Source organism: Centroberyx affinis, unplaced genomic scaffold (assembly GCF_046629955.1).
Source record: "Centroberyx affinis isolate AG114_WGS23_722 - 3 ecotype Tasmania unplaced genomic scaffold, CSIRO-AGI_Caff_v1 ptg001726l_1, whole genome shotgun sequence".
NCBI classification, from domain to species: Eukaryota; Metazoa; Chordata; class Actinopteri; order Beryciformes; family Berycidae; genus Centroberyx; species Centroberyx affinis.
In genome coordinates, this window is record NW_027280133.1 from 342,049 (window position 1) to 365,847 (window position 23,799).

General features: G+C 41.9%; 2 protein-coding genes across 2 annotated transcripts in view; one reads left to right on the top strand and one right to left on the bottom strand.

Annotated features, from left to right (window-relative positions):
* ankrd11 (ankyrin repeat domain 11) overlaps window positions 1-8,866 on the bottom strand; it is a 108,119-nt gene extending 99,253 nt beyond the window's left edge. Inside the window, exon 1 of the mRNA XM_071528789.1 lies at window positions 8,486-8,866. The gene's annotated coding sequence lies outside the window, so the exon portion shown is untranslated. The remainder of the gene's footprint in view (window positions 1-8,485) is intronic.
* A 3,063-nt stretch (window positions 8,867-11,929) lies between these two features.
* On the top strand, window positions 11,930-21,373 carry spg7 (SPG7 matrix AAA peptidase subunit, paraplegin). Its single transcript, XM_071528790.1, has 17 exons — window positions 11,930-12,445; window positions 12,912-13,014; window positions 13,099-13,188; window positions 13,304-13,545; window positions 14,032-14,171; window positions 14,648-14,750; window positions 14,859-14,984; window positions 15,792-15,954; window positions 16,069-16,242; window positions 16,332-16,456; window positions 16,592-16,694; window positions 16,897-17,007; window positions 17,158-17,273; window positions 18,460-18,616; window positions 19,109-19,272; window positions 19,450-19,527; window positions 19,690-21,373. Exons 1-17 carry the CDS (start codon window positions 12,227-12,229, stop codon window positions 19,894-19,896), a joined length of 2,421 nt encoding a protein of 806 aa, XP_071384891.1. The 5' UTR covers window positions 11,930-12,226; the 3' UTR covers window positions 19,897-21,373.
* The last annotated feature ends 2,426 nt before the right edge of the window (window positions 21,374-23,799 follow it).

A 23,799-nucleotide genomic window follows, 5' to 3' on the forward strand; every position in this document is an offset into this window, starting at 1 on the left:
TAGCCTTAAATAGATTTCAATTTCGGCCCATTCTGCAACTGGAAAGGTTGTTCTTCCTAAAAAGTCCACCCGCAGTGCCACATGGCCCACAAAAACCACTAGACTACACAAAACAAAAATGTGATAGTTAAGAATGAGCTATAAACCAAAATCAAGACAAGAGGAGAACGCCATGAAATGTAACACCTAAGGCTAACCATATGTATGTTTAGTGCTTAACTGCCCCCCCCCCCCTTTCCTTTTCATGAAAATGTCACATTCAAACAGGCAATGCAGTGATTGTGGGTGAGAACTGGTTTTGCATAAGTAATGAGGAGGAATAAAAGGCTGTCCTACATCCACACCAGAGATTACACTGCTGGCTGCTGTTTCTATAAAAAGATTCACTGCAGGGAGTATGACTGACACACGTACCCTCACACATACGCACGTACACATACACACATACACACACACACACACAAAAACAGGTATATTTATAGGGAAGTGGGTTCCAGTGTCAAAACAACTTGCAAGATCAACGTTTGGTTGACTCCAGTCACTGAATCACAGATCTTTGAATATTTAAGCCTTGGCTGACACCCACAGTGAAGAGATAGGCTGGAAAGATTATAGCTAGCTCCAGGCAAACTTGAAATGTCCTCTATATTTCCTGTTCTTCGATTTCACTTCTTTTTTAGAATGCTTCCTTTATAGGCAAACCAAACAACATGGTGAAATATCTTTGCAGCGTGTGACAGGGCTACAATGTGAATGTACAAGCCTAGATAGCCAGGGTGAACGCAAGCTGGCCTGTAGCTTTAAGAACTGCTCACTGAGCTGCCACATATTCAGGAGGGAAAGTCCCTGTGCAGGCCGACTGAAGATGATGTGTTTTTCCACTCCCTGCAGACTGCTCTGGTTAAACACACTAGCTATTGCCTACTGCTGCACCTACAATAAGATATGGCAAACATATTATATTTTCACCTTTTCTGTGACCTAAAAAAACGATTTTAATTGTCCTGTTTCACAATAGAAAATTAAATTTGATAGTGTACTTTCTCTGGCCCTCTAGCAATCACACTACCACTGTTATTCAAAATATAAATAATAGTTTGTCTTGGCTGCTGCTCTTAGAATGGTGACCATATTGGAGAAAAATAACAGGAGTACTAAAGAGTCATTTCAAATTTGGGAGTATGACTCAATGACTCAAGACTCAGTGACCAAAATATGCAGTGCTTGTTATGAAAATGCGAGCTGGCTTGGCACAAGCCACAACCACTTATGTGAAGCAAAACCCTGGGCGATGCTGGTAGCTCTGCGCTATAACGCGTGCAAATCAACCCATGAAGATACCATCTCAAGTCCAGGTACACAGGCAGCATTCAGAAATAACACCAATAGATTACAGTTTGACAAAATATGATTATCTCATGATGAATCTGATTCTAACTTCACTGAGAAAGTACAGCCAGGAACAGGGAGTGTCAAAATGTATTCACAGAGCTGTAGCTGTGACAGGCTGCATCCAGAGTCCAGTGGGACTTATCCACAGCAGCATAGAAAAAGGGTAAAACCTCTGTAATATTACACAATCATGACAGAACCATAACAATTCCAGTCATTTATTGCAAAATTCTATAAAGACAGCCATACTATCTAGCTTCCTACGGTATGTCTTCAAATGATCTGCTAGCTTTCATGCTTTTTATTCCATGTGCATGTCCCTTTGCTGATGCACATGCATGGCAGTAGTGGCCCTAGGTAGCACATGCAAAACACATGGGGAATGACTAGCTTGACTTTCCAAAGTTGTCCCATTCAATTGTATGATAGATTCTTCACCTAGTGTGAAAGACAGGTAAAGTACTGTCTGGATCAATGTGGGCTAAATATGTAAACCATCCACGCTGTTGTCAACCGTCTACTACTGCTGCTACCACCTCAGTAACCCCAACGTCAGTTCAAAGTGCAGTTACAACAGAGGAGGATTTGGGTACAAAACAAACAAAGGTGTGGAGCTCTGCCACTGGCTCAACATCTTTGGTGATCTTAGCCACCAGGCAGCCAGGGGAGAGAGAAAATAAAGGAGGGAGACCATGGGACAAGTCTCTGCAGCCAGCCAGAAACCTGTACCAACTTCTTACAGACAGCTCAGAACATGTTAAAAAAACAAACACCCTGTCGACCCAGGCCTAATTACCCTAGTGCTTACCCCATCCCCCCAAAACAAGACAATCCGCTCAATCACTGTCACATACACACCTCTGAGGAGATCCAAGTTATCCTGGAAAGCTGGATGAACTCAGGAATATGACACACTGGCCTCATTTGTCTGAACCACAGTTTGTCTATGAAGCCCCTAATGAGTTACAGAACAGGCTTCCTTTACCAGCCAACAGCACAGTATGACCTCCATTACAGTGAGCCAGCAACAAGAACTCGAAACATCACTGCTCAAATAGGCTCCATAAATAAGCCTTGATAGAGAACACACACGAGTAAGACTTCTGTCTAAGGCTAACTACCCCCAAAACAATGTAGAAGGAAAAGTGCAAAAAGCAGCATCAACAATGGGTATAACAGTACAGTGTTGTTAAAACGGTTGATGGGACGACCCACAACCTTCGCAAATCACGGCCACTGGCCTGGCTGTAAAGACAGAAAAGAGCTGAGTGGTGAAAATGCATGTGCTGGTCAAAAGAGGGTGCAGACCCTTTGTGTTAAGTATATGGCCCCACGGCGGACTGGGGAAAACAAAGTATGGCTGGGGCTGGGTGAATGGGTGAGCAGGGCATCGGCCCTGACTGACGGACCTCCTCTCTCTTTGGTAGTTAGGTATGCCTTTGCTTTTCACTCCCCTCCCACCCGCAGAGGCCCCTCTCTTCGCTGCCCTCCCCTCCCCCTTCCTGTCGTTGCATTTCAATGTAAATGGGTGGATTGAATGGCTGCAGCTGGCCCATCAAAAGGCCAGCCCTGCTAAAGGGCCCTGGTGATTGAGATTCAGCCAGGCCACACCACCCCCTCCCCCACCCAACACTTTGTCATATCACCCCCACCCCACCATCTCAGCTTATAGCTTATCCCCCACATGGAGAGGAGGGCTGGGCACAACAGGGCCCACAGAAAATTAAGCTAGCTGCTAGTGCTAGCTATTTGCCTCTGAGCACAACAGTAGTCAGCATGAAGCCATTTCTGAAAGCGGCTATCATTCTCAATCCCAAACATGTTGTGAGAGTGACAGAGGTGGTTTATACGCAAGACAAAAAAAAAACATTTTCAGATCTGCACCTACAGAGATGGAGAAGACTATGAAACATTTAAGAGTGAGGAGGAGGAACGGAGAGGGCAAGTGATTCCAGGCAAGAATGCCTGTCTAGTCTCTTTCCCTCTCTGTCAGCGACGGGCTGAGCAGACCAAAACAGCCGAGCCCAGAGAGACACGTCACAGAGACAGTCTCTGCCATCAGCTCCCAGACCTGGCCGACTAAACTCAGGACATTTCCAATGCCACGTATGGATAATAGATCATCCCGTGCAGCCTCCTGCTTAGCAGCATATCCAATCAAAACACCAACTGTTGTCTCCAGCTTTGCACCCCCAACCTCCCACCCTGTGATTCTTCTCAATTCATGTCTGCCCACACTCACAGAGATACAGCCATTCCCCTAAAAGAGGTTATCCACTCAGTTTCTCTCCATGTGGAACACACACACACACACACACACACACACACACACACAGGCGAAGGCATATTGTTTACTCAGCCATTACTTTCACCTGTTGTTATTCTTCCCTAAAATCCATCCTTTAATCACCAATCTGGAATGTCAGTAGTAGCCAGTCAAATATTCAAACTACTATGATGATGCCATAGTGTGAGTGAATGAGCTTAACCAGCAATTAGGTTAAATGAAATAATGAACAAGTTAAGTTCACAGTGTGAGCCCACTGTGACTTTAAAAAAAAAAAAACAGCACCTATTTCAGGTAATTCAGAATGCAATTGAAAGTGTAATGAAATGGTACTCTATGCAGAGTTATCTCAATCAGGCAATAAATTCAGGCCTAGCTCTACAAATCCAAATTTCCCCATTTAAAGTTTAGTACTCATTTCTTCTGAATATAGAATGAGTCTGAAAACAGGTTTGGTGAGGCTAAAACCCTCCTTTGCAGGGCTGGGCGATATGGCCTGAGATTCATATCACTATATAGTCTACTGTCACATTTACCTCAATAACGATAAATGAAACAATAATTTGTTTATTTTTCTAACCCCGGTGCAGAAATACTACATTCACCACTACCGTCATGAATATAAAAAGTAGCCTATGCTTTTATTTTGATGGCAAACCCACCTATTTTCCGGTCTTATTCCATCCTTAACTAGCTGGCTTGACGCTGATTATAAACTGCGCTTGGCCTATATTTTGAAGGTAAACCACTTTACTTCTGGTCTTATTCTGTCCATCTATGGCTGGCTTGACGCAGCCTATTATACACTGGCTATGCTACTTTGAAGCGCGACTCTTAGTTTAACTGAAGCAACACAAATGAAACAGTTTATGCAAAGTTGGTATGTAGAAAATTTGGTCAGTGAGAGGGTGTTGCTTTTGGTAAATATTCGATATATCACCCAGCCCTATTCCTTTGCATCCTTGCACCATAATACTTTGGGGGTCATGAGCCTTCTTAATCTATATTCCCATAATCTGAAGGGCCAATATGGCATACTACCCAACTTCTATCTGGCCTGTCCATACTATAAAGCATTACTGCCAGAATGGCAAAGCAAATCAAACCCTGGGAGCCAACTGTTTTGTGATACAGGATTTGAAATTTTCCCTATTCCTGAAATTATGATTAAGCATACTACCTCTCCAATGGAAAAAATAAGAGCAAAAAATATTCCCTTTCCAAGTGCGCTCCTTCTATCAGAAAGATCAAAAGCCAAGTCTGTAAAAAGTACATTTCTGAAAAAGCAGCAGCACGCCAGAAAAGAGAACCTTTTCCTTTGATGTACAAGAGACTCGGGGAAGAGAAAATATTATCAAGAGTGGTGCAGTGGAAGGCTAGCAAGTAAGCACAACCTGAGACGAGGAAAAGACGCCATCAGCCATCAGGACCTCCTAAACCCCCAAATGAGGCTCTACTGTCCCTGAGGGAGACGGCAGGATAGGGGCCCGCCATTTTGTTCCATTTCGCTTCGAGGATAGAGGAGGGGAGAAAAGGAGTAGGCTGGATTTCAAAGGGCTTCAGATGGCATTTGAGTGTCCGCTGAGATTGTGCTGGTAGGACAGGAGCTATAAAAGATTTACACAACTCGAAAAGGGAGGAAGAGAGGGAGAGAGAGAAAAACCGAGACAGAGAGAAAGAGAGGGAGAGACAGACAGAGAGAGACAGAGACAGAGAAAGGCAAGAAACAGGAGTAGCCATGCTTGTTTACCTAAAGGGCCACACTCAGCAATAGAGGGGGAGGGTAGAGCTTGGATAGACAGAAGGCAGGCAGACTATGCGCTGGAGTTGCAGCTGAAGGCCTATTTTCCCTCTTCCTGAGAAGTAGCCGTTTTATTCTGCCATTTTAACCTCAAGAAGTAGGTTACCTCAGCAACATTAAAAGAAGAAACTGCACAATCTATTGCTGCTATTGTCAGACACATACTCACCATTTTATACAGTATTGCACATAACAACAGGGCAAGAGGGTACAAAGAGAACCAATTTTGTTTCCCTAAAGACCACTGATGTACAGACAAGACCATTGATATAAACAAAAAGACAAAGTTTTGTGCAATTTCTTTAACTTTGCTGTAAATTTGAATTCAAACTACTGATGTCAATGTGACAATTTCATAATAAACAATCCCTCCATTTCAAGCATCATTTGACTTCATAGTAACCTTTGCTTGCAGATACATCAGATGAACCACTGCTGCAGGCTAAGGTAACAGAGCGATGCAACTCATGCACAATAGCCTCCAATCAGAGGGGAAGTGGTGGGACAAAACCACGCAGACACAGCAGTCAGCCATGTTGAACTCCTACTCTGCACTGCAGACTCCTCAGCATCGCACCGAGCTGATCTACAAGCAACCCAGAGGTTGCTTGACCCGTGGTGCACCAAGCACAAATTTCCTACGTCACATGTTGAAGGCAAGCACTGAAGGAGAGTACAACTGAGAGTCCCATCCAGGTCTGGATGAAGTGGCCATGGATGGAAACCTGTGCTGTGGGTCTTGGGCCGAGGCATGTAGTGGGAGAATTGTGGGTAGCAGAAGACCAATCGACAAAGCAGACACACAGAATTGCTGGCCGACTTTCTATCACAGGAAATGTGAGACTCCCAGCTACCAACACAGTTCCTGACCTCTCTGACCCCGGCAGAACTCCATTTCCTGTTGCAGGCACAAGGCATAGTTTGGTCCTCTGGTACTAGACATAAGAAGAGCAGCATAATCTGGTCGCCACTAATGCTAACTGAGCAGGGGTTACAATATAGGAGCGTCAAGCTGAATGGAAAACCATCCTTATTCAGCATTACACAAAGTTTAATTGTTTTTAGTCAAAGCAGATTGAGCCAAACTATGAAATGTCACTGATATTTACCAGTCCACTGCAACAAATTCAAAGACTGTACAGTAGTAAAACCTGAAAGCTACCAAATTTTTCCATACGAAAAAAAAAAAAGGGAATACAAATGCCAAATCCATAACCCACATGTAAAAAAACGAGATGTAGGACTACACTGCAGAAAAGCTAAGAACTGGAGATTTTACACTGTCAAATTAAGTGACACACCTATTGATACAATGATTACACTATGTATGTGAAAGCGAAACAAGTTTCAAATGTATTTTGAATCGGTATAAAAGGTCAGCATAGTTTACATTCACAATGTAAACACAGGAGTGAGATATGCTAAGACCTGCATGCTACTAGAGCTGCAATTCGATGAGAGTGTAGCAAAAAGCCTAGTTAATTTTAAAATCCCACACATCAAGAATTGGGGCTTTAAATGTAGCATAGAGAAATAGGTCCTATGCAAGCTCAAGGGAGACAGTGAGATATGCATCACTGCCTCTGCAGTGTAGTCAACGTGAACGCCCCAACAAGCTGAAACACTCGCAGTATCTTGGTGGAAAACACCACCAGCGGCACTGCAGTGTTTTCCTCAGCACTGATACTGCACCAAAGTAGAGAGCTTCTCATCCATATTCTGCTTCCTCTATAGCTTGTCTCTCGTCCCACTGTGCTATGCCCCTCTTCTACATGTTATTCAACACTGAAAACCCAGGCACTCCAGGGCTTGAATTGGGCTGGTATTCAGCGGGTTGTCAAACTACAGGCACTTCTGACTTTTATCCATCTGCACAACCCACTGGTTGGCTACTTACTACATAGAGACACTTCCTGATGAATCTAGGTGGTCTGTGTATGTTGCAGCTCAGTTCTGTATCGTGTTGTAGTTAGCCTAACCTGGGCCTATACAGCTTACACAATTTCTCTGTAGGTCTTTTATGAACTACTGCTGCTCTGATTCATTCCCTTTCTTCTTAGACGTGTAGCTTTCTCTTCACACATTCAATTTGCTTTAGTGCTGGAACAGAAAATGCACAGGATGGAGAGTGCTTCTTGACAGGGGAAGTAGTGGAATTTATACTGCTAGATACACTCACCTAGATGTGTCAGTAAAGCAGGTAGAATACTATTGTGTTAGGTCTACTGTCCAAATAACTGTTATGGTAGCCAAATGTAGGTCTATGGTTGCACATTATTCTCCCTTGAAATTTCCATGATCACCATATTGTTTGGAATACAGCAGATTAGCTTTTGTGGTAGTCCTGAAAGTCTGTAACCAACCAATGTGGTGAATGGCTTCACTATATGCACTGCAGTGCATTTGGCTACTCCAGAACCTAACTTACTGTATGTGAACCATGTAATTCATTATTTTTCCAAGCCTGCCTCTAAGAACAGCATTCCAAAACAATTGTATAGGGCTGATTTGTTAATCTGTTTATACGTGTGTGTATGTGTGTGTGAGAGAGAGAGAGTGTATTGGGCTACTTGCTTATTCCAAAACAAAAAATAATGTTCAAAATTCAAACTGTTTGTGGTCGAATCAGATATGATTAAGCATGTAAACTTGCACAGCACCAATGTGCCTAATGATTTTACCAACTTAGCGTTACTGGAACGTGTAAAACATGAAATTCATGAAACACTTGTTTTAAGTCCAATTTACTATAGCTTTTACAGTCAGGCCTCAAGAAAAGAACAACAACCAGGTTCCGTTGACGATACAGAGCAACCCCCTTAAATATTTATGTATTTCAATAAAAAAAAATAGTGTTAATAAAAATCCATACGGATATCTCAACATTTTCATTCCGTAAAATCCTCAGTAAACGAAGGGGATGTTAGTCGTAACACACAACAAACCTAGGGGCAAGCAACGGTCAGTTTGTTGTTGTTATGTTCAATCAATAAAATGTGGCTTACCTGTGTCTGAATCTCCACAAATTAAAACAGTTTTATGAAACTACAAGTCTATCCCACGATGCTCTCGGCCGATGCTGGATGATCCCATTTGTTGCCCCCGGTTCAGTAAAAACTCGACCGGAGACATCCGCATAAACTCGCAGCAACCATCGCAGCTCAAAACCAGCTCACTAGCATCAAGGCTAGTGCTAGCTAACGTAATTCGCAAAGACCAACAAACAGACGACCGAAAAAGATTCAAATATCCCCGAAAACGCGTGTATAAGGTAGATATTTTGTCTTCGCCACCAAGTGCAAACCTTTAATTGTCCATTTTTAAAAATGAAGGCTTACTTGGGTGAACGTAAACCATCGAAATATCATATTTTGTTTCGCTTTAATCCTCTCCTGCAAACCCATTCGAACGGTTTTCGAGCGGCCTTTGACTTCAGTGTGCAGACGGGAAGGAAACGCTTCGGTATGAAACACGGGCCGTGATTCGCGCTGGCGTGTGGGCGGATACCATTTTTGCGCCGACGAAACTGACGCCATTGTGGGTCGCGACAGTGTACTGTTTCTGCTTTAGAATAGTCCTGTAGGGTGCTCCAACATGGCTGACCACGGGCCACAGTTTACAGTACAGGAGACCAAGCTCCATTATACAGTTGGAGGACCAGGCAAAGGAAATGGAGTACGGACATTAGGTGCACTCGATTTAATATTTTTGAGAGATCTTAAACAGCGGATAGTCTGCTGCTTTCAATCTATAATTGCTATTTCCATTAATTCACGGAAAACATGCGATCTTTGCGGTCACTGTGATTAATCTTGTCGGACTGTTTGTATGCATTTTATTAATGTTGTGAATGTAGACATTCTTATATAAAATCATGTATAGACTGTGGATACTTTCAATTCATTTGTCAAAAATGTATAACCAGTGGTACCTATATGGATTATATAATTTGATGCCTACCAAATTTTTGATTTTGTTTTCAATTTATAAGACAGGCGAGGTTGATTTGGGAGTAAACGGTATGTACCGGTGCCTAAAACGAACACATCCATTGACGCAAGCGTTTATCAGAGTGGTCAAAATGAAACACAAGCGGATGAAACGAAGGCTGTCATTGGCTGGAAGAAAAGTTCTCTAATCTCATTGGGTTATTTCAAATGTCATTCAACCTGACCTTAACACGTCATTCCTCATACTGTGTAGGCTAAAGATGTTGTATTCAAAATATTGCTTATTTTTATTTATGAGCACAACGGTTGTCTGGAAACGTTTTGTGGTTGTCGTTACTTTATATCCGAGAGGGAGACTGACAGTGATCATTTGCCAATGCTAAACATGACTTTTCTCCATCTCAAATATGGTGCATGTGGTAGCATCTTATCTTACACAAGCACCGGTGACGCAATTCTGTTTCCATAAGCTATGTCTTAAATTTGACAACCAAATTTGCCCGTGTTTACTCGAGAAATGTGTTCATGACATTTATTTTGCAAACCTAAATTGGACCAATTTGAGAGGCAGACGCACTTCCCAATCCAGAGCTCCTCTCATCCGCTTTTCTAATAGCGCACTCTACTGGAGTATTCTGGCAGTTTGGCCAGAGCAATGTCAGAGTATCAGAGATATTTACTCACTAGGACAACATGTCCAGAAGCCTCAATGAACCGCTGGAGCCACATGAAAATGCATTTTCTTAGAGTTTGCAGAGACTATAATTACCAAAAGGCTGTATGGCTAACTAGTCCAGGCTGTAGGCCTGAGATTTTAAGTTGGCCATAAAATGTTTAGAAATAGACCTGTAAAGCTAAGCAATCCTGTGGTTAATGCTGTATAGGCCTATAGCCAGACTGCACCCAACAACTCGTAGGCTACAGCAATATTCCTTAAATCTAGCCTGTCAGTAAGGACAACTGTCAAGATCCTGAGTCCAGGGCAGCCCAAAGAGGCCTATAAAGAAGAATGATTTTCCAGGGTAGTTGTTTTCACACAACTCATGAGTAAGAATCATTATGTCATGTATTGTCCGAAGTTGGCAGGGCCAAGAGCATATTTTCCCTATAGTAGAAAGGGTTAGACCTACTGAATGTGCAGATCTAATCAGATATCTCCCACCTATTTGTTGACAAACTAATTAGCCATGCATGATACCAAAAAAGGTTGGTCTTCAAAGCCCAATCCAACACTTTATTTCAATAGTCCACTGTTGACACTATGCAGGTTACTGCCAAAAAGATTTGTCTCAACAGACAAATAACATGTATTCAACCAACCACTAGTAGGCTAAGTGGCATCTGGAGTGCTAATCAACAACTTCATCTACTGAGTATGTGTTGACTATCAGCAACACATTCCTACATATGCAATTGTTTTATGAGTTAATTGCCTTACTGTCCTATAACCCTAACTTTAACCAAGTTCTTTTACTTTTACTAACCCTAACCCATTTCCTTTATGTGCCTAAACTTAACCCTAACCTTAACCAAAGTTGTTGACAGCCTACCAACAGTCTATTGATAGAAATTTGAGCATGTGTCAACAGAGAACTATCCAAATAAATCCAGACTGTTATCTATCCAAATAAAGTGATGCCCATAATTGTAATATAATGCCTCAATGCCCTGTTAAACACCCTGTAGAGGCCCCCTTTACAAGATTTATGACCTTTATTTATTTATTTATTTTACTGTTTTTACTGTTTCCAAACAAGGACCGATAAAAGGCTAGGTGACAACAAACAACTTCATTTTAAGGCTGTAAAAGGTACATTTGTATTATATGACATAATATTATACAAATTGGGGTGTCATTTTGAGGGTTATGATGTGCTAAGAGAGTTATAAAACGATTTATTTCCATCTAGTCAAATCCTTCAGACATATACCCATAAAGTAGAAATGATAAAAGCATGAAAAAGATATGTATTGAAGCATTAAGAGGTTGAGGTAGTATCATGATGTGGTGAATAAAAAGTTGAGAAAATAATTACCTCTTGTCAATGATCATCATGAGGCAAACAACAACCAATATGAACAAAAAACAATCCTATGTTTACTACAGCATTCATTTTTTTACATTTTCTACTTAACACCCTAATCTCATACAAGGTACATCCGTTTGATATTACTTAAAGTGATTTATACTTTGAATTTAGGTCATAAATACGTACCGGGTACTTTATCTGCAATAAAAGGAAGATGGGGCTGCTCTGCACTGAATATCTGATTGAAATATTATGTGCAGTCCTTTGCTTCTTGCGACTCTATACTACGTTATTATCTGGTAATCACCAATCCTGCGCAAAACTCTGCGCAGCGCGTACGTCCTCGAAGAACAACAACAAAGGTTGAAGGTCAAAGTTTGAGCTAAAGATGTGTTCAAAGGCTTGGAGATGCGTGTGACTGTATTTTTTCGTGTTCAGCACAGGTTAAATGCAGCCTCTGCGGTAGACATTCGTGATCAGATGAATTGCAGTGGATGTACGTGTTATTTTTTTAGTTGTTTTCTCTCGCGAGGAAGCCCATGGAGGTGGGAGCCTACGTGCTGATTTCGTGTTCACATCTTTGCTCGGCTGTGGCTTGGTTGAATAACATAGCAAGCTAGCCTGTAGCTGAGGTAGAGGTAAACAAACTAGTGAACACACAAACTCGCCATGGCGCTGCAATTTTTCAGATAATAGATACTGTTTCTGTGCTTTCTCCTTGGTACTGCTCTATCTGGGTGTTGATATTACCGCATCCAGAAACGTCATGGCAGCTTTGCTTTTGCTACGTCGTGCTGTCCTGTGCAGAAAATACAGCACGAGCTTACTGTGGACACTGTCAGGACGAAACTCTCATTTATTAGCAAACAAGTCTGTGCACAGTAATGGTGCTAAAGATGTGCTGTCGAGATGCTCCAACTATGAAAAGCTGCTTCACTCAAGATCACAGCGGACACTTACGAGTCAGACACACAAACTCATTCAGGTAAGCTGGTCTTTGCCCTCAGGATGGACTGGCATACATTGCTGTCTAGAATTAATCATAAATTCACCAAATATGATATTCGTCTGATTGGTTTTTAGTTTCTTTTACTTGTTGCCTGAGTCCTTAGTCATTATGGCGGTGGCATTGGTGTAGGCCTATGTGTGTGATTAACCACGACGCTGAAGTTGGCTACTAATTCGTGGCTGAAATTTGACTGTAGCATTATTGTATCATGACCTGAACATGGCATGTGAGACTATGGTCAACCTATAATAAAAATGTAATTGCACTTTCTGCTTATTTGCTATGATTAACAAAACGTCTAAAGTGGGTTGGTCCTATGCGTGCTGCCTTTTGTCATGCACCCCTTAGGTATGACCCCAAGGTAAAATCATGTATGATCTTTGCTCACCACTGGAAATAATGGTAATGAGGAAACGACATGAACCTTATCTTCCAATTTTAGAGTCTTCTCTACAGACCCCTGGGTCCTGGAATGGCGGGCATAAACAGAGAGTTAATCAAGAACAACCTGCTGAAAAACCCTGTTGGTTTGGTGAATCTGTTAGGTAAATAACCATTTTGTATCTACCTGAATATGACTATATAATTACTTAACTAGCTACTTTTGATGAAGTACTGTTTCATTACAGGGGCCACAAACTTCTTTAGTACATCTCAGTCCAAACAAGAGAAAAATAAAAGTGATGGACCAAAGGGAAAAACGCCAGAGGAAGATGAAGGTAAGAGATGTACCGCTTTAACACATGGACTGTTGTTTCATAACCTCACCTGCTTCCACTGTGATCTTAATCTGCTTCTTCACCCTCTTCCTCTTTATTCTACCTCCTTTTTCAGAGGAGAAGAAACGCCGTGAGCAGGAGGACCAGATGTACCGGGAGCGCCTGCGGACGCTCTTCATCATTGCGCTCATCATGAGCCTGCTGAACTCCATTAACACCAGCGGCGGAAACATCTCTTGGAATGACTTTGTCAATGAGATGCTGGCCAAGGGAGAGGTGTCCCGCGTGCAAGTGGTTCCCGAGAGCGACATCGTAGAAATCTACCTTCACCCTGGAGCAGTTATCTTTGGAAGGCCTGTATGTTGGATCGGGTTTAATACAATTATACAGCACATCACCTGCATCTGAACTGTTATGGCAAACATGCATGCTTCTGTTAGTTAATCTCTGCAATTTAGAGTTAGACAAGAAACTTATTTTCCCTCCAAAGGATGTAATTTTTTAACTCCCTGGTTTGTCTTTTCTGATATTACATTCATGCTCTATATTTAATTCAAGCCCTTTGTTCATGTAACTGGAATTGCTATTCGAATACAGCTGATTCGTAAACACCTCCCACAAACCTTTTGAGATATTTAGTTTTGATGGGACTTAGTTTTCAGGCTCTTCTCTTTGTGTATCATTAGCACAGCAGCGAAAGAACTGATTATATAAGACCTATGTATGGTCCAGACCACAACAAATCCTCCTCTTTTCCCTCACAAAAACATGAAATTGGGTTTTCTCCAGACAGAGACGGAGCTTTCTTTTTCATCCTCTTTGCCATGTTCTGTGTTTTGGCAGAGGCTGGCCCTCATGTACAGAATGCAGGTGGCCAACATTGACAAATTTGAGGAGAAGCTGAGAGCTGCAGAAGAGGAGCTGAATATTGACACAAAGGACAGGATACCTGTTTCCTACAAACGCACTGGATTCTTTGGGAAGTAAGAGCATGACCTTTCTCCGTGCAGACTCCACATCAAAATAAATCCTTTTGTGAGGTGCTGAAGTTTTGACAAAAATATGAAGGGGTGTTTTCTTCATGCAGAGAAATTGTTACAAGGATGTGTCAACCGCACAAGTCCTTCTTACTTAATGATGTGGCTGTGTGATATGATACTGTCCATCATTTGCCTCCTGAATACTGTCTTTAACATTTTGTGTCGTCGGTAGCTTCGTGACACAATAACAATTAGTTCCCTGTATTGTCTGCTTTAACATTAATCTCCCTTTGGTTTCTGAAAAACATGTGGGTGTATTTGTGGGTGGCATATCCATTTAACTGTCTGTTTTTTGCCTAATTTTATATAACATATTACACAATTAATAGCTGTAGCCTGGCAATCAAATTGGTCACTTTGGCAAGCATCTCGTACCATAATGATCCAATGCAATGTTTATTTATCTGTTTCCATTGCAGTGCGGTCTACGCTCTGGGAATGGCTGCCATAGGAGTGGCTATTCTCTGGTATATCTTCCGTCTGGCAGGCATGGGTGGCAGAGAGGGTGGCTTCAGTGCTTTTGTGAGTAGACACTACATTTAAAGAAGTTGCATATGAACATTCATGGTTCTTATTGTATTTTATTGATTTCACATGAGTACTAAATGCATATCACAATGTACTTAACAGAATCAGCTGAAGATGGCCAAGTTCACCATTGTGGATGGCAAGTCAGGGAAAGGTGTGAGTTTCAAAGATGTAGCAGGCATGCATGAGGCTAAGATGGAGGTGAAGGAATTTGTTGACTACCTCAAGGTAAGAGTCCAGACTCAAAAGAATACGTGTTGGCGTGTGTCTTGTGTGAATATTTTTTTCCCATGTAATTCACTGATGATGCATTTCCCTTAGAGTAATCAAAGGATCAGGTGAAATTGTAATTCATGGTTTGATTCTCACAGTGCCACCCCTTACCACAGTTACTACTTGACAAATAGGAGTCATAGTCATATCAACATGTCAGATAATTCTCAGTGGTCAACTTAACCTTAAATCAACAATTCTTTGCTTTATGCTAAATTGCTAAATGACAATGTCCCAGTAAGTAAGTAAAACATTATTTGTATAGCACCTTTCAAGACACGTGGAGAAAGAGCTTTACAAGTGAAAAAATAAAAAAAAGACATACACAGTGAAAATACAAGCAACACACAGTGCTTCACAAGTTAAGACATAAAAAGATACAGTGACAATACAATCAACAATGCACATTATTAAAGGCCTGTCTGTATACAGTAAATGGGTCTTGAGATGCTGCTTAAAACTCTCCACAGTGTGGCAGATCTAATGTCAAAAGGAAGGCTATTCCCTAGCCTAGGCGTGACATGGCATGGTATGCTTCAACCACTGTTGCTCCTATGATTCCTATTGATCTATCATTAGTGGTGGCTAACTTTTGCTGATGGTCTTTGCCATAGAGTTAAACTAGCATTCCAGTTTCACAGGGTTCTAACGTAACTCTGAAGTTTAATCTTACGAGTAAAGCGTATGAGTAAAATTAGTAAAACTGTAACTTACCCATCAAAGTATATCACTTACCTTAGTGATATTGTTATCTTGTGTCAGAACCCAGATCGATACCTGCAGCTGGGGGCCAAAGTCCCCAAGGGCTCCCTGCTGCTGGGGCCCCCAGGCTGTGGGAAGACCCTGCTGGCCAAGGCTGTGGCCACTGAGGCCCAGGTGCCCTTCCTGGCTATGGCTGGTTCTGAGTTTGTGGAGGTCATTGGAGGTAAGCCCGCTTTTAATATGGCAGCCTTATTAGGAGGTTACATTCTTAAAACAAATTAGGTCTACTAATTATTTCTGTATTTTGAGGAGAATAAAATGTATTGTGTGTGTGTAGGCCTGGGTGCGGCTAGGGTGAGGAGCCTGTTCAAAGAGGCCCGTGCCCGAGCTCCCTGCATTGTCTACATAGATGAGATCGACGCCGTGGGGAAGAAGCGCTCCAACAACATGTCAGGTTTCTCCAACACTGAGGAGGAGCAGACCCTCAACCAGCTGCTGGTAGAGATGGACGGTAAGACTTTGGATTTCAGCACAAATCTTTGGCATCGGTTGATAACGCTGCAGATAATAAGAGAACCATTAATTATTTTTCTCACCCAGGAATGGGAACGACAGACCACGTTATCGTCCTGGCCTCCACTAACAGAGCAGACATCTTGGACAATGCTCTGATGAGACCAGGCAGACTGGACAGGCACATCTTCATAGACCTGCCCACTCTGCAGGTAGCCTAAAGCACTTACATTGATTTTACATTAGAAAGCACACAAACACAAAACATCGAAACAGTAAAAGCATTTTACCTGGGCTTGTCAGTTAAGCAAGTTTGTTTCCTTGATGTTTTCTTCACTGTTTTCCAGGAGAGGAAGGAGATCTTTGAGCAGCATCTGAAGATCTTGAAGCTGACCCAACCAGCTAATTTCTACTCTCTACGTTTGGCTGAACTCACTCCAGGCTTCAGTGGTACATAATAGTTAATGTTTTAGCCACAAATGTAAATCTGTGACTTTGGCCATAACTAAATATGTGCTGCAGTTTTTAACAAACATAAGTTCTTGATCAACAAATATGAAACATCTGTGGATAATATGTGCCAATTTATTAATATACTATTCCCATATGATGATCATACAGCTTCTGTTGCCAACCCACCTTGTCTTTCCAGGTGCAGACATTGCTAACATTTGTAACGAAGCCGCCCTACACGCTGCCAGAGAGGGGTTCAAGTCCATCGATACATTCAACTTTGAGTATGCAGTGGAGAGAGTAATAGCAGGTATGATGCTAATGCAAAGGGTACCACTACTTAAATTGCAGGAGGAACAGGAATTGCAGGTATTTCATGTCTACAGTTGCCACTCACTGCAGATCCATGTCTGTGTGTGTGTGTGTGTGTGTGTGTGTGTGTGTGTGTGTGTGTGTTCAGGAAGTATAAAGAAGAGTAAGATCCTGTCTAAAGAAGAGCAGAGAGTGGTTGCCTTCCATGAATCTGGACATGCCTTAGTGGGATGGCTACTGGAGCACACAGAGGCAGTCATGAAGGTAACGCACTATGTTCATTCTCCAGTTCTTGAAGGAAATAAATTGTCTATTTGAAATAGAGAAACCCTGTGCTGTGTTAAGGCCTTTAAGCATCATTGCATGTCTGCTGTATTTTATTTTATCCAAGTTGGTCCCATTAGGGGTTATTGGAGGGTAAGGATGATGTCATGGGCCTAGTTAATTGAGTATGGCTTGTATAGTATACCTTAGCCTAAGTCCAAACTTGATCTTTATTTTTTATCATTATATAATGGAGAGCAAAGATCAAGTACGAACTCCCATTTATTTGGAAGCCATATCTAAAAAGAATCTCTTTGGGAGAGCATTCAGGACCGATGTTCCCTCTAAACTGTGAGTCTAATAATTTATCACATTGTCCAAATATCTTGTTAGTAATCCGTCATTGCTCCACTTAGTCCGAAATGTAGTCGATATAAGCAGGTTTGGAAGTTTTGTTGGCAAACGATATTAGATGCAGGGACTTTGTCTTGGCTCTGGGAGGAAGAGCTGCTGAGGCTATCACCTTCTACAAGGTTATGACAGGTACACATCATCTGCAGCTTGGGGTTTAATGAATTGCTCTGGGTCTCAGCCCGGTCTCAGCCCGGTCTCAGTCACGCAGCCGGTGAGTTTTATGAATAATCCTTCATGTCTTTCTCAAACATTTCTGTATTATGTGCCACTATCTCTTCAGTCCTAGTTCTGCTGGGGAGAGTTTTGGCTTTCTCTCCCGTTCTGACACATACGGTTCATTGGACTTGCACACATGTGGATAATCAGAATGGGTGTTAAATATGTAACACTTAATTAACATGTAGATTTTTACAGGCTGTCACCTGGGCTATCGCTGAGAACAAGGAGGCAGCAATTTGGCTCCGTTATGACAATCACATCAATAAATTTCGGAATGAGTTCAAATTATCAAGCCGCTGGTTTTTCTCACCGCAATGCTTTTGCCGTTGAGTTTTATGAATAAGGGCCATTGAGATCAAGGATGTTTTTGACAATGTAGATCTGGCCAAGATATATACATAGTTCCAGACAGGAAAAAAACATTTCATAGAAAGTACTAGATCATTTCAGAGAAAGTTAGAAGAAGAGAAGGAGAGAGGAAGGATATATGGAAAGAGGCACAGTCCTAAAACAATCAACTCCAGTTTCCTACATCATCTGCTGTGTGTTGCAGGTCTCCATCGCCCCGCGGACTAACGCTGCCCTGGGATTTGCCCAGATCCTGCCTCGTGACCAGTACCTGTTCACCAAGGAGCAGCTGTTTGAGCGGATGTGCATGGCGCTGGGAGGAAGAGCTGCTGAGGCCATCACCTTCAACAAGGTTACGACAGGTACGCACCGGCTACAGCTAACTTAAGACTGCTCACACATACACTTGCGGCACCTTCTTCCTAATGAATCACATCGCCTGTCCTCTACTCACTTTAATAGATTTCAGAACATCCCTTCTGTCTCTCTCCTTTGCTCTTAGTTGATTTCCTAGCTCTTCTCTCTGATATGTTCATGCTGTGGTTACAGGATTCTTGTCAGGGCAATATGACCCTGACCTTTACACTACTTACTATTAGCTGCTCATAATTTTGATGATCTCAGAATTGAGGCTTATTCTACTGTTTGACTCACTCTGGCTGAGTGTCAGCCGAACGCCTAAAATTTAAAAACAAATAAACTCATATACTGCATATAAGCACACAGGCAATGAAAGATACACACCAGTATATCGTCAAGACACACTGACCTTCCTACACATGAACAGACTACTTTACACTTAAAATGGATGAGTTCAACCCAGTGAGTAAAGAACCCTGCATTTGTTTCCCCAGGCGCTCAGGATGACTTGCGTAAGGTGACGCGAGTGGCCTACTCTATGGTGAAGCAATACGGCATGTGTAACAGTGTGGGCCAGGTCTCGTTCCCGGACACCCAGGAGCAAGGCGCTGTGGGACGCCGACCTTTCAGCCAGGGACTGCAGCAGCAGATGGACCATGTGGGTTCTAAAATTGGACTACTTCTCCACTCCCTGTTAGCCAACATTAGCACACTGTGAATGTCGAGTCGACATAATGAATTCTCGTTTTCTTAGGACACGGTGAATGTTGGAGTACTGAATTTCCATTTGGATTATCATCATGAAGTATTGATTTGATGACATTTGTTCTTTCAGGAGGCCAAGATGCTGATAGCCCGCGCCTACAGACATACAGAGAAGCTGCTACTGGATAACAGAGACAAGCTGACAGTGGTAAGATCCTCTTCTCTTCTCCCATCAGAAATATTTGTTTAGTATTTGTTTGTTTACTAAACCCGAGCCTTTCACTGCCATTGAGTACGTAAGTTCAGCATTATCTTCCGTCTTAGTGTTAAATTATAGTAAGTCACAAGTAGTTGGGCTCTGTGTTTCCAGTTGGCCAATGCACTGTTGGAGCGCGAGGTGGTGAACTACGATGACATCGAAGCTTTGCTGGGCCCGCCGCCCCACGGGCCCAAGAAGATGATCGCCCCACAGAGCTGGGTGGAGGCTGAGAGGGACAAACAAGACACGGGAGAGGACGAGCCTCAGCCACCTCCCCGCAAAGACCGGGAAGAGGACATGAATCCGCAGCTGGTCTGATCTGAAAATGACTGTATCTCAAAATGCTTTTCCATCCGCTGTGTTTTGAGGAGGTCACCAGGGGTCGGACTGATGTATGAACCTGGCTTTGACTCTTCGCTAAAAAGCTCTGTATGCCCAAAGGTGAGACCATGAATCTGCATATTTTGTTAGTTTCATAAAACACTGCAGTCGTTGTGGAATTTGGTGGTAGAGTTCCATTATTTCTCCCATGGACTTATTGCATAGCCAAATTATTATGTCCCGGAAACTCTAATGACATTTGAATGAAAACATAGTCTAGAAAAGCCGTCTGTAATAATCAACATTTAGGTGCATTGTCTTTACTTTGCATCCTGCGCACTCTGTATTATACCCCTCAAATCAATACCAACCCATATCCCACCCATCACTGACTTAAATGTTCAGTTTGTGTGGAGGTAAACACATTCTCTGTTATTTATTTTGTTTTTTTGGTAGTGTACAAATTTGTACCATGAGCCATTCTATACACTAATGGACATGTAAAATGTGATTTCAGGGACAAATTGTCTGCCTTGTCAGAGATTACACCAAATATATTTGCATTCATCCAATCGACTCACATCTACACATTGAGGACTGGAATGTTGTGTTTGGGATTTAGGTGAACTGCAGGAAACTGATGAGCCTACTATACTCACAGTACTTTTATAGAAGAATCATAACAGTGTGACGTAGAATGTTGAAATTTAGATCTAATAGTGTGTACTGAAGTATTTTTTTTTCTCTGAAGAAGTACCAGGCAAGGGGAAGATTAAAATGGTTCCTATAATTATTCTAGAAAAGAAAGAAAAGAAAGAAAGAAAAGAAAAATGGCAACTTCAATTTAATTCAACATTTTTGACTGGACAGTTCTCTGTATGAAAGTAAGCCTGCTGTTTTTTTTAAGTTGCAATAGTCTTCCAGTTTCAGTAGGTTGGATTCTGTAGGCTGGAAGGTTAGTTGTTTAAAAAACAGGGCAAATACTGACACGTTTAGCCACTTCTGAAAAATATCAATAAAACTGTCCAAAATCTGTTGTGGGTCAAGTTCTCTTGAAATGAGAAAAACTGAAATTCACTGACCTCCCCACAAAGTCAGTGGACTTTGGGCTAGTTTTACACTTGGTGTCACTAGATGATGAATGATGTTTCAACCAGACTAGCATTAAGGTGTTATCAATCAGGATTCAACCCTACTAGAGGTTGGTCATATTATGGCTGAAGTGTCATGGATGTTGTTATGTATACTGACGATTAAGAAGCAAGAAGTTCTCCAAATGCTTCCAATGGTGTGAACCTCTTGGTCCTCTTCTCACCTTGAGACATACAGACTGAGTGAATAGTTGGGACAGTGTGAGGTAGTGTTTTATTTGGAAAAAATAAATATGTACATTTCTTTGTATTAGGGACCATGTATTGGTTTGATTGACACAAGTGAATATGAAGTCCCTAATGATTTATAGGTATTTAAATAAAGTTTTATTCAAATGTTCTGTGTTGCTCTTTATGGAATATCCCATTTTAGTGTCACAGATTTGTTATATGAATGGATTATATGTAAAACATGGTGCATCCTATAAAGAGTGCCTTATTTCATAATGAACAATACACACACTAAATGGAAGATTTACATTTATTCTTTAGACACCAGTAAAATCTAAATTAAATGAAAATACCTAAAAACATCAAAGTCTTCACCTCCAAACAATTGGATCACATGGGGTATTGTGTGGTAGAAAATGTATGTGAACTGGTCGAGTATCTTATTGCATGAAATGCCTCCAACAAGGATAGCTAACCGATGCTGGAATGGAGGATTTATGATAGAAAAAGGAGAAATATGCTTAAAAACAAAATCAATATCAAAGCAAAATGTATTTTACAAAATAATCACATATAAAAAAAAAATACATTTAAAAGATGTTCATATCTCAGTCTTGTTGATTGTATGCATATTTGCTGAACAATCTGAGTATGAGGATAAACCAGACATGGACACACATTTCAACACACATTCTGTCTGCCTTGTAGCATGCACAGTTCCTCTCATCATTGCTGATCATGTCAACAGTCGGTTTTACTTTCACGTTACTGCTCCCTACTATCAGAGCTATCCACAAAACTTCACAACGAGCCATTATTTAAAGTTCATTTCCCAATTGTGTCCAAATCATCCTCAATATAACCCTAGGCACATCAGATTAAGGGCTTCGCATAGCATCGATTTATTTTCCCTTGGCACTCTCCAGATCTAGTTCTGGACTAAAAATGCCTCCAAGGCATAGTCTGTGTCCCTAACTGTGGGTGATTCACGCAGGTCGTCTTGCTGTTGGTTGTTGCCCATCTTAGCGCGGGTCATACATGTTGGCCAGTTTCTTGAAGCGTGGTCCCCAGTCGTTGAGGTAGTCGTAGTCCTGGTCTCCATCAGAGCTGCCTGAGGCGATGGAGCTGAGGCTGCCTGCCAGTGAGCCCTCTCCCTCATAGTCATAGATCAGAGCTGTGTCGTACGGAGGCACGTTAGGATCCTGGTCTGCAGCCTCCAGGCCCTGAGGGAAGAAAGAAAAGCGATGCATCAGACGATGAGGTGAAAAGGAACGCCCTGGGAAACCTGCTTTTACTGTGAGGAAACACGCTCCTGCACTGCAAAAAATCTGAAGTAATTTAATTGTGCATTGAGTCTTAAAATCCTGAACACTTGAAAAAAAAGCTGGCAATGGGGTGACATCATTTCACTTGTTTTCAATACAAATCAACTCTTTGAAGAATTTTATTGAATCAAGTAGAGCTAGACAGTATTCAATATTATGATGATATTCATTCATATTGTATATTAGTTTGACATCACACATTACCATGCAGTCAAATGCAATGAACATCAGTTTCAGTATTTAACATCAAGTTTGCATACGTAGGCTGTATTGTGATAAATAAATTGATACAGAAAAAAACTGTGATTATCGTGATATTGATTTCAACAATATTACCCAGGCCTAGAATCAAGTAACATTATGTTGATACTAGGGGAGTGGTCTTCATATTTATCATATAAGACATTGTTACTTGATTCTAGAAAATTCTCAAAACAAGTGAAAATACATTGCAAACAAGTGAAATTATCTCACCCCACTGACAGATTGTCCACTAATAGAATAAAAAAGACTTCAGGACTTATTGAATGACTTGTTAAGATAAACATTTTTAGCAGTGTGGGGCCACAGTGAAAGCCTCTCACGTCATTGATGTAGTCCTCGATGTCAGTGGGGTCTGCAGGGGGCCTGCGGGGGTAGGTGGGGGAGGGCAGGTTATGTGGGGCATCCTTCCTGAGGGGCTGCTTGCCTCGGGGGACACCGGACACCGGGCAGAAGGAGCCCGGGGTCGGAGGGGCATCATGGGGGTTCCACAGCAGGTCAATGTTGAAGGCATTCTGCAAGGAGAGAGGCACAGGCTGCAGCTTGACTCTGGATCATCTTTAATGACACAATATGCAGCAAAACAGAGGAAAAAGTAGCTAAAAGCACCTTAAAAACTCCCACATCCACCCACACGCTTACACAGACACCCCACACGCACACATATGCACATACATGCACACATACACACATACACACAAATATACCATGATAACAGAACTGAATATATCAGAATCTACAGTGTCGGCGGCCCACACAGGTACAATTAAAGGAAAACATGTTTATTGTGTGTGCACAGAGCATCCCTTTTAGCACCCTTCACCTTGTTCCTGTGGGTCAGCCAAATGGCCAATTTGGCCTGGCAAACAAACAAAAAATTCAATAATACACTTACTTTTAGTCATAGTCTTGCCTTTTCAACCTACAGAATACACAGGCCCCAAGAGTGAAGCTCCCCATCCTCTCACACAGAGCATTCAACAAGTACAAAA

Coding starts and splice junctions, on each gene's coding strand:
- spg7 (XM_071528790.1), top strand. CDS start 12,227: ATGGCAGCTTTGCTTTTGCTACGTCGTGCTGTCCTGTGCAGAAAATAC. Junction 14,172..14,647: donor CGCACTGGATTCTTTGGGAA/GTAAGAGCATGA, acceptor TTTCCATTGCAG/TGCGGTCTACGCTCTGGGAA. Junction 18,617..19,108: donor CTTCAACAAGGTTACGACAG/GTACGCACCGGC, acceptor TTGTTTCCCCAG/GCGCTCAGGATGACTTGCGT.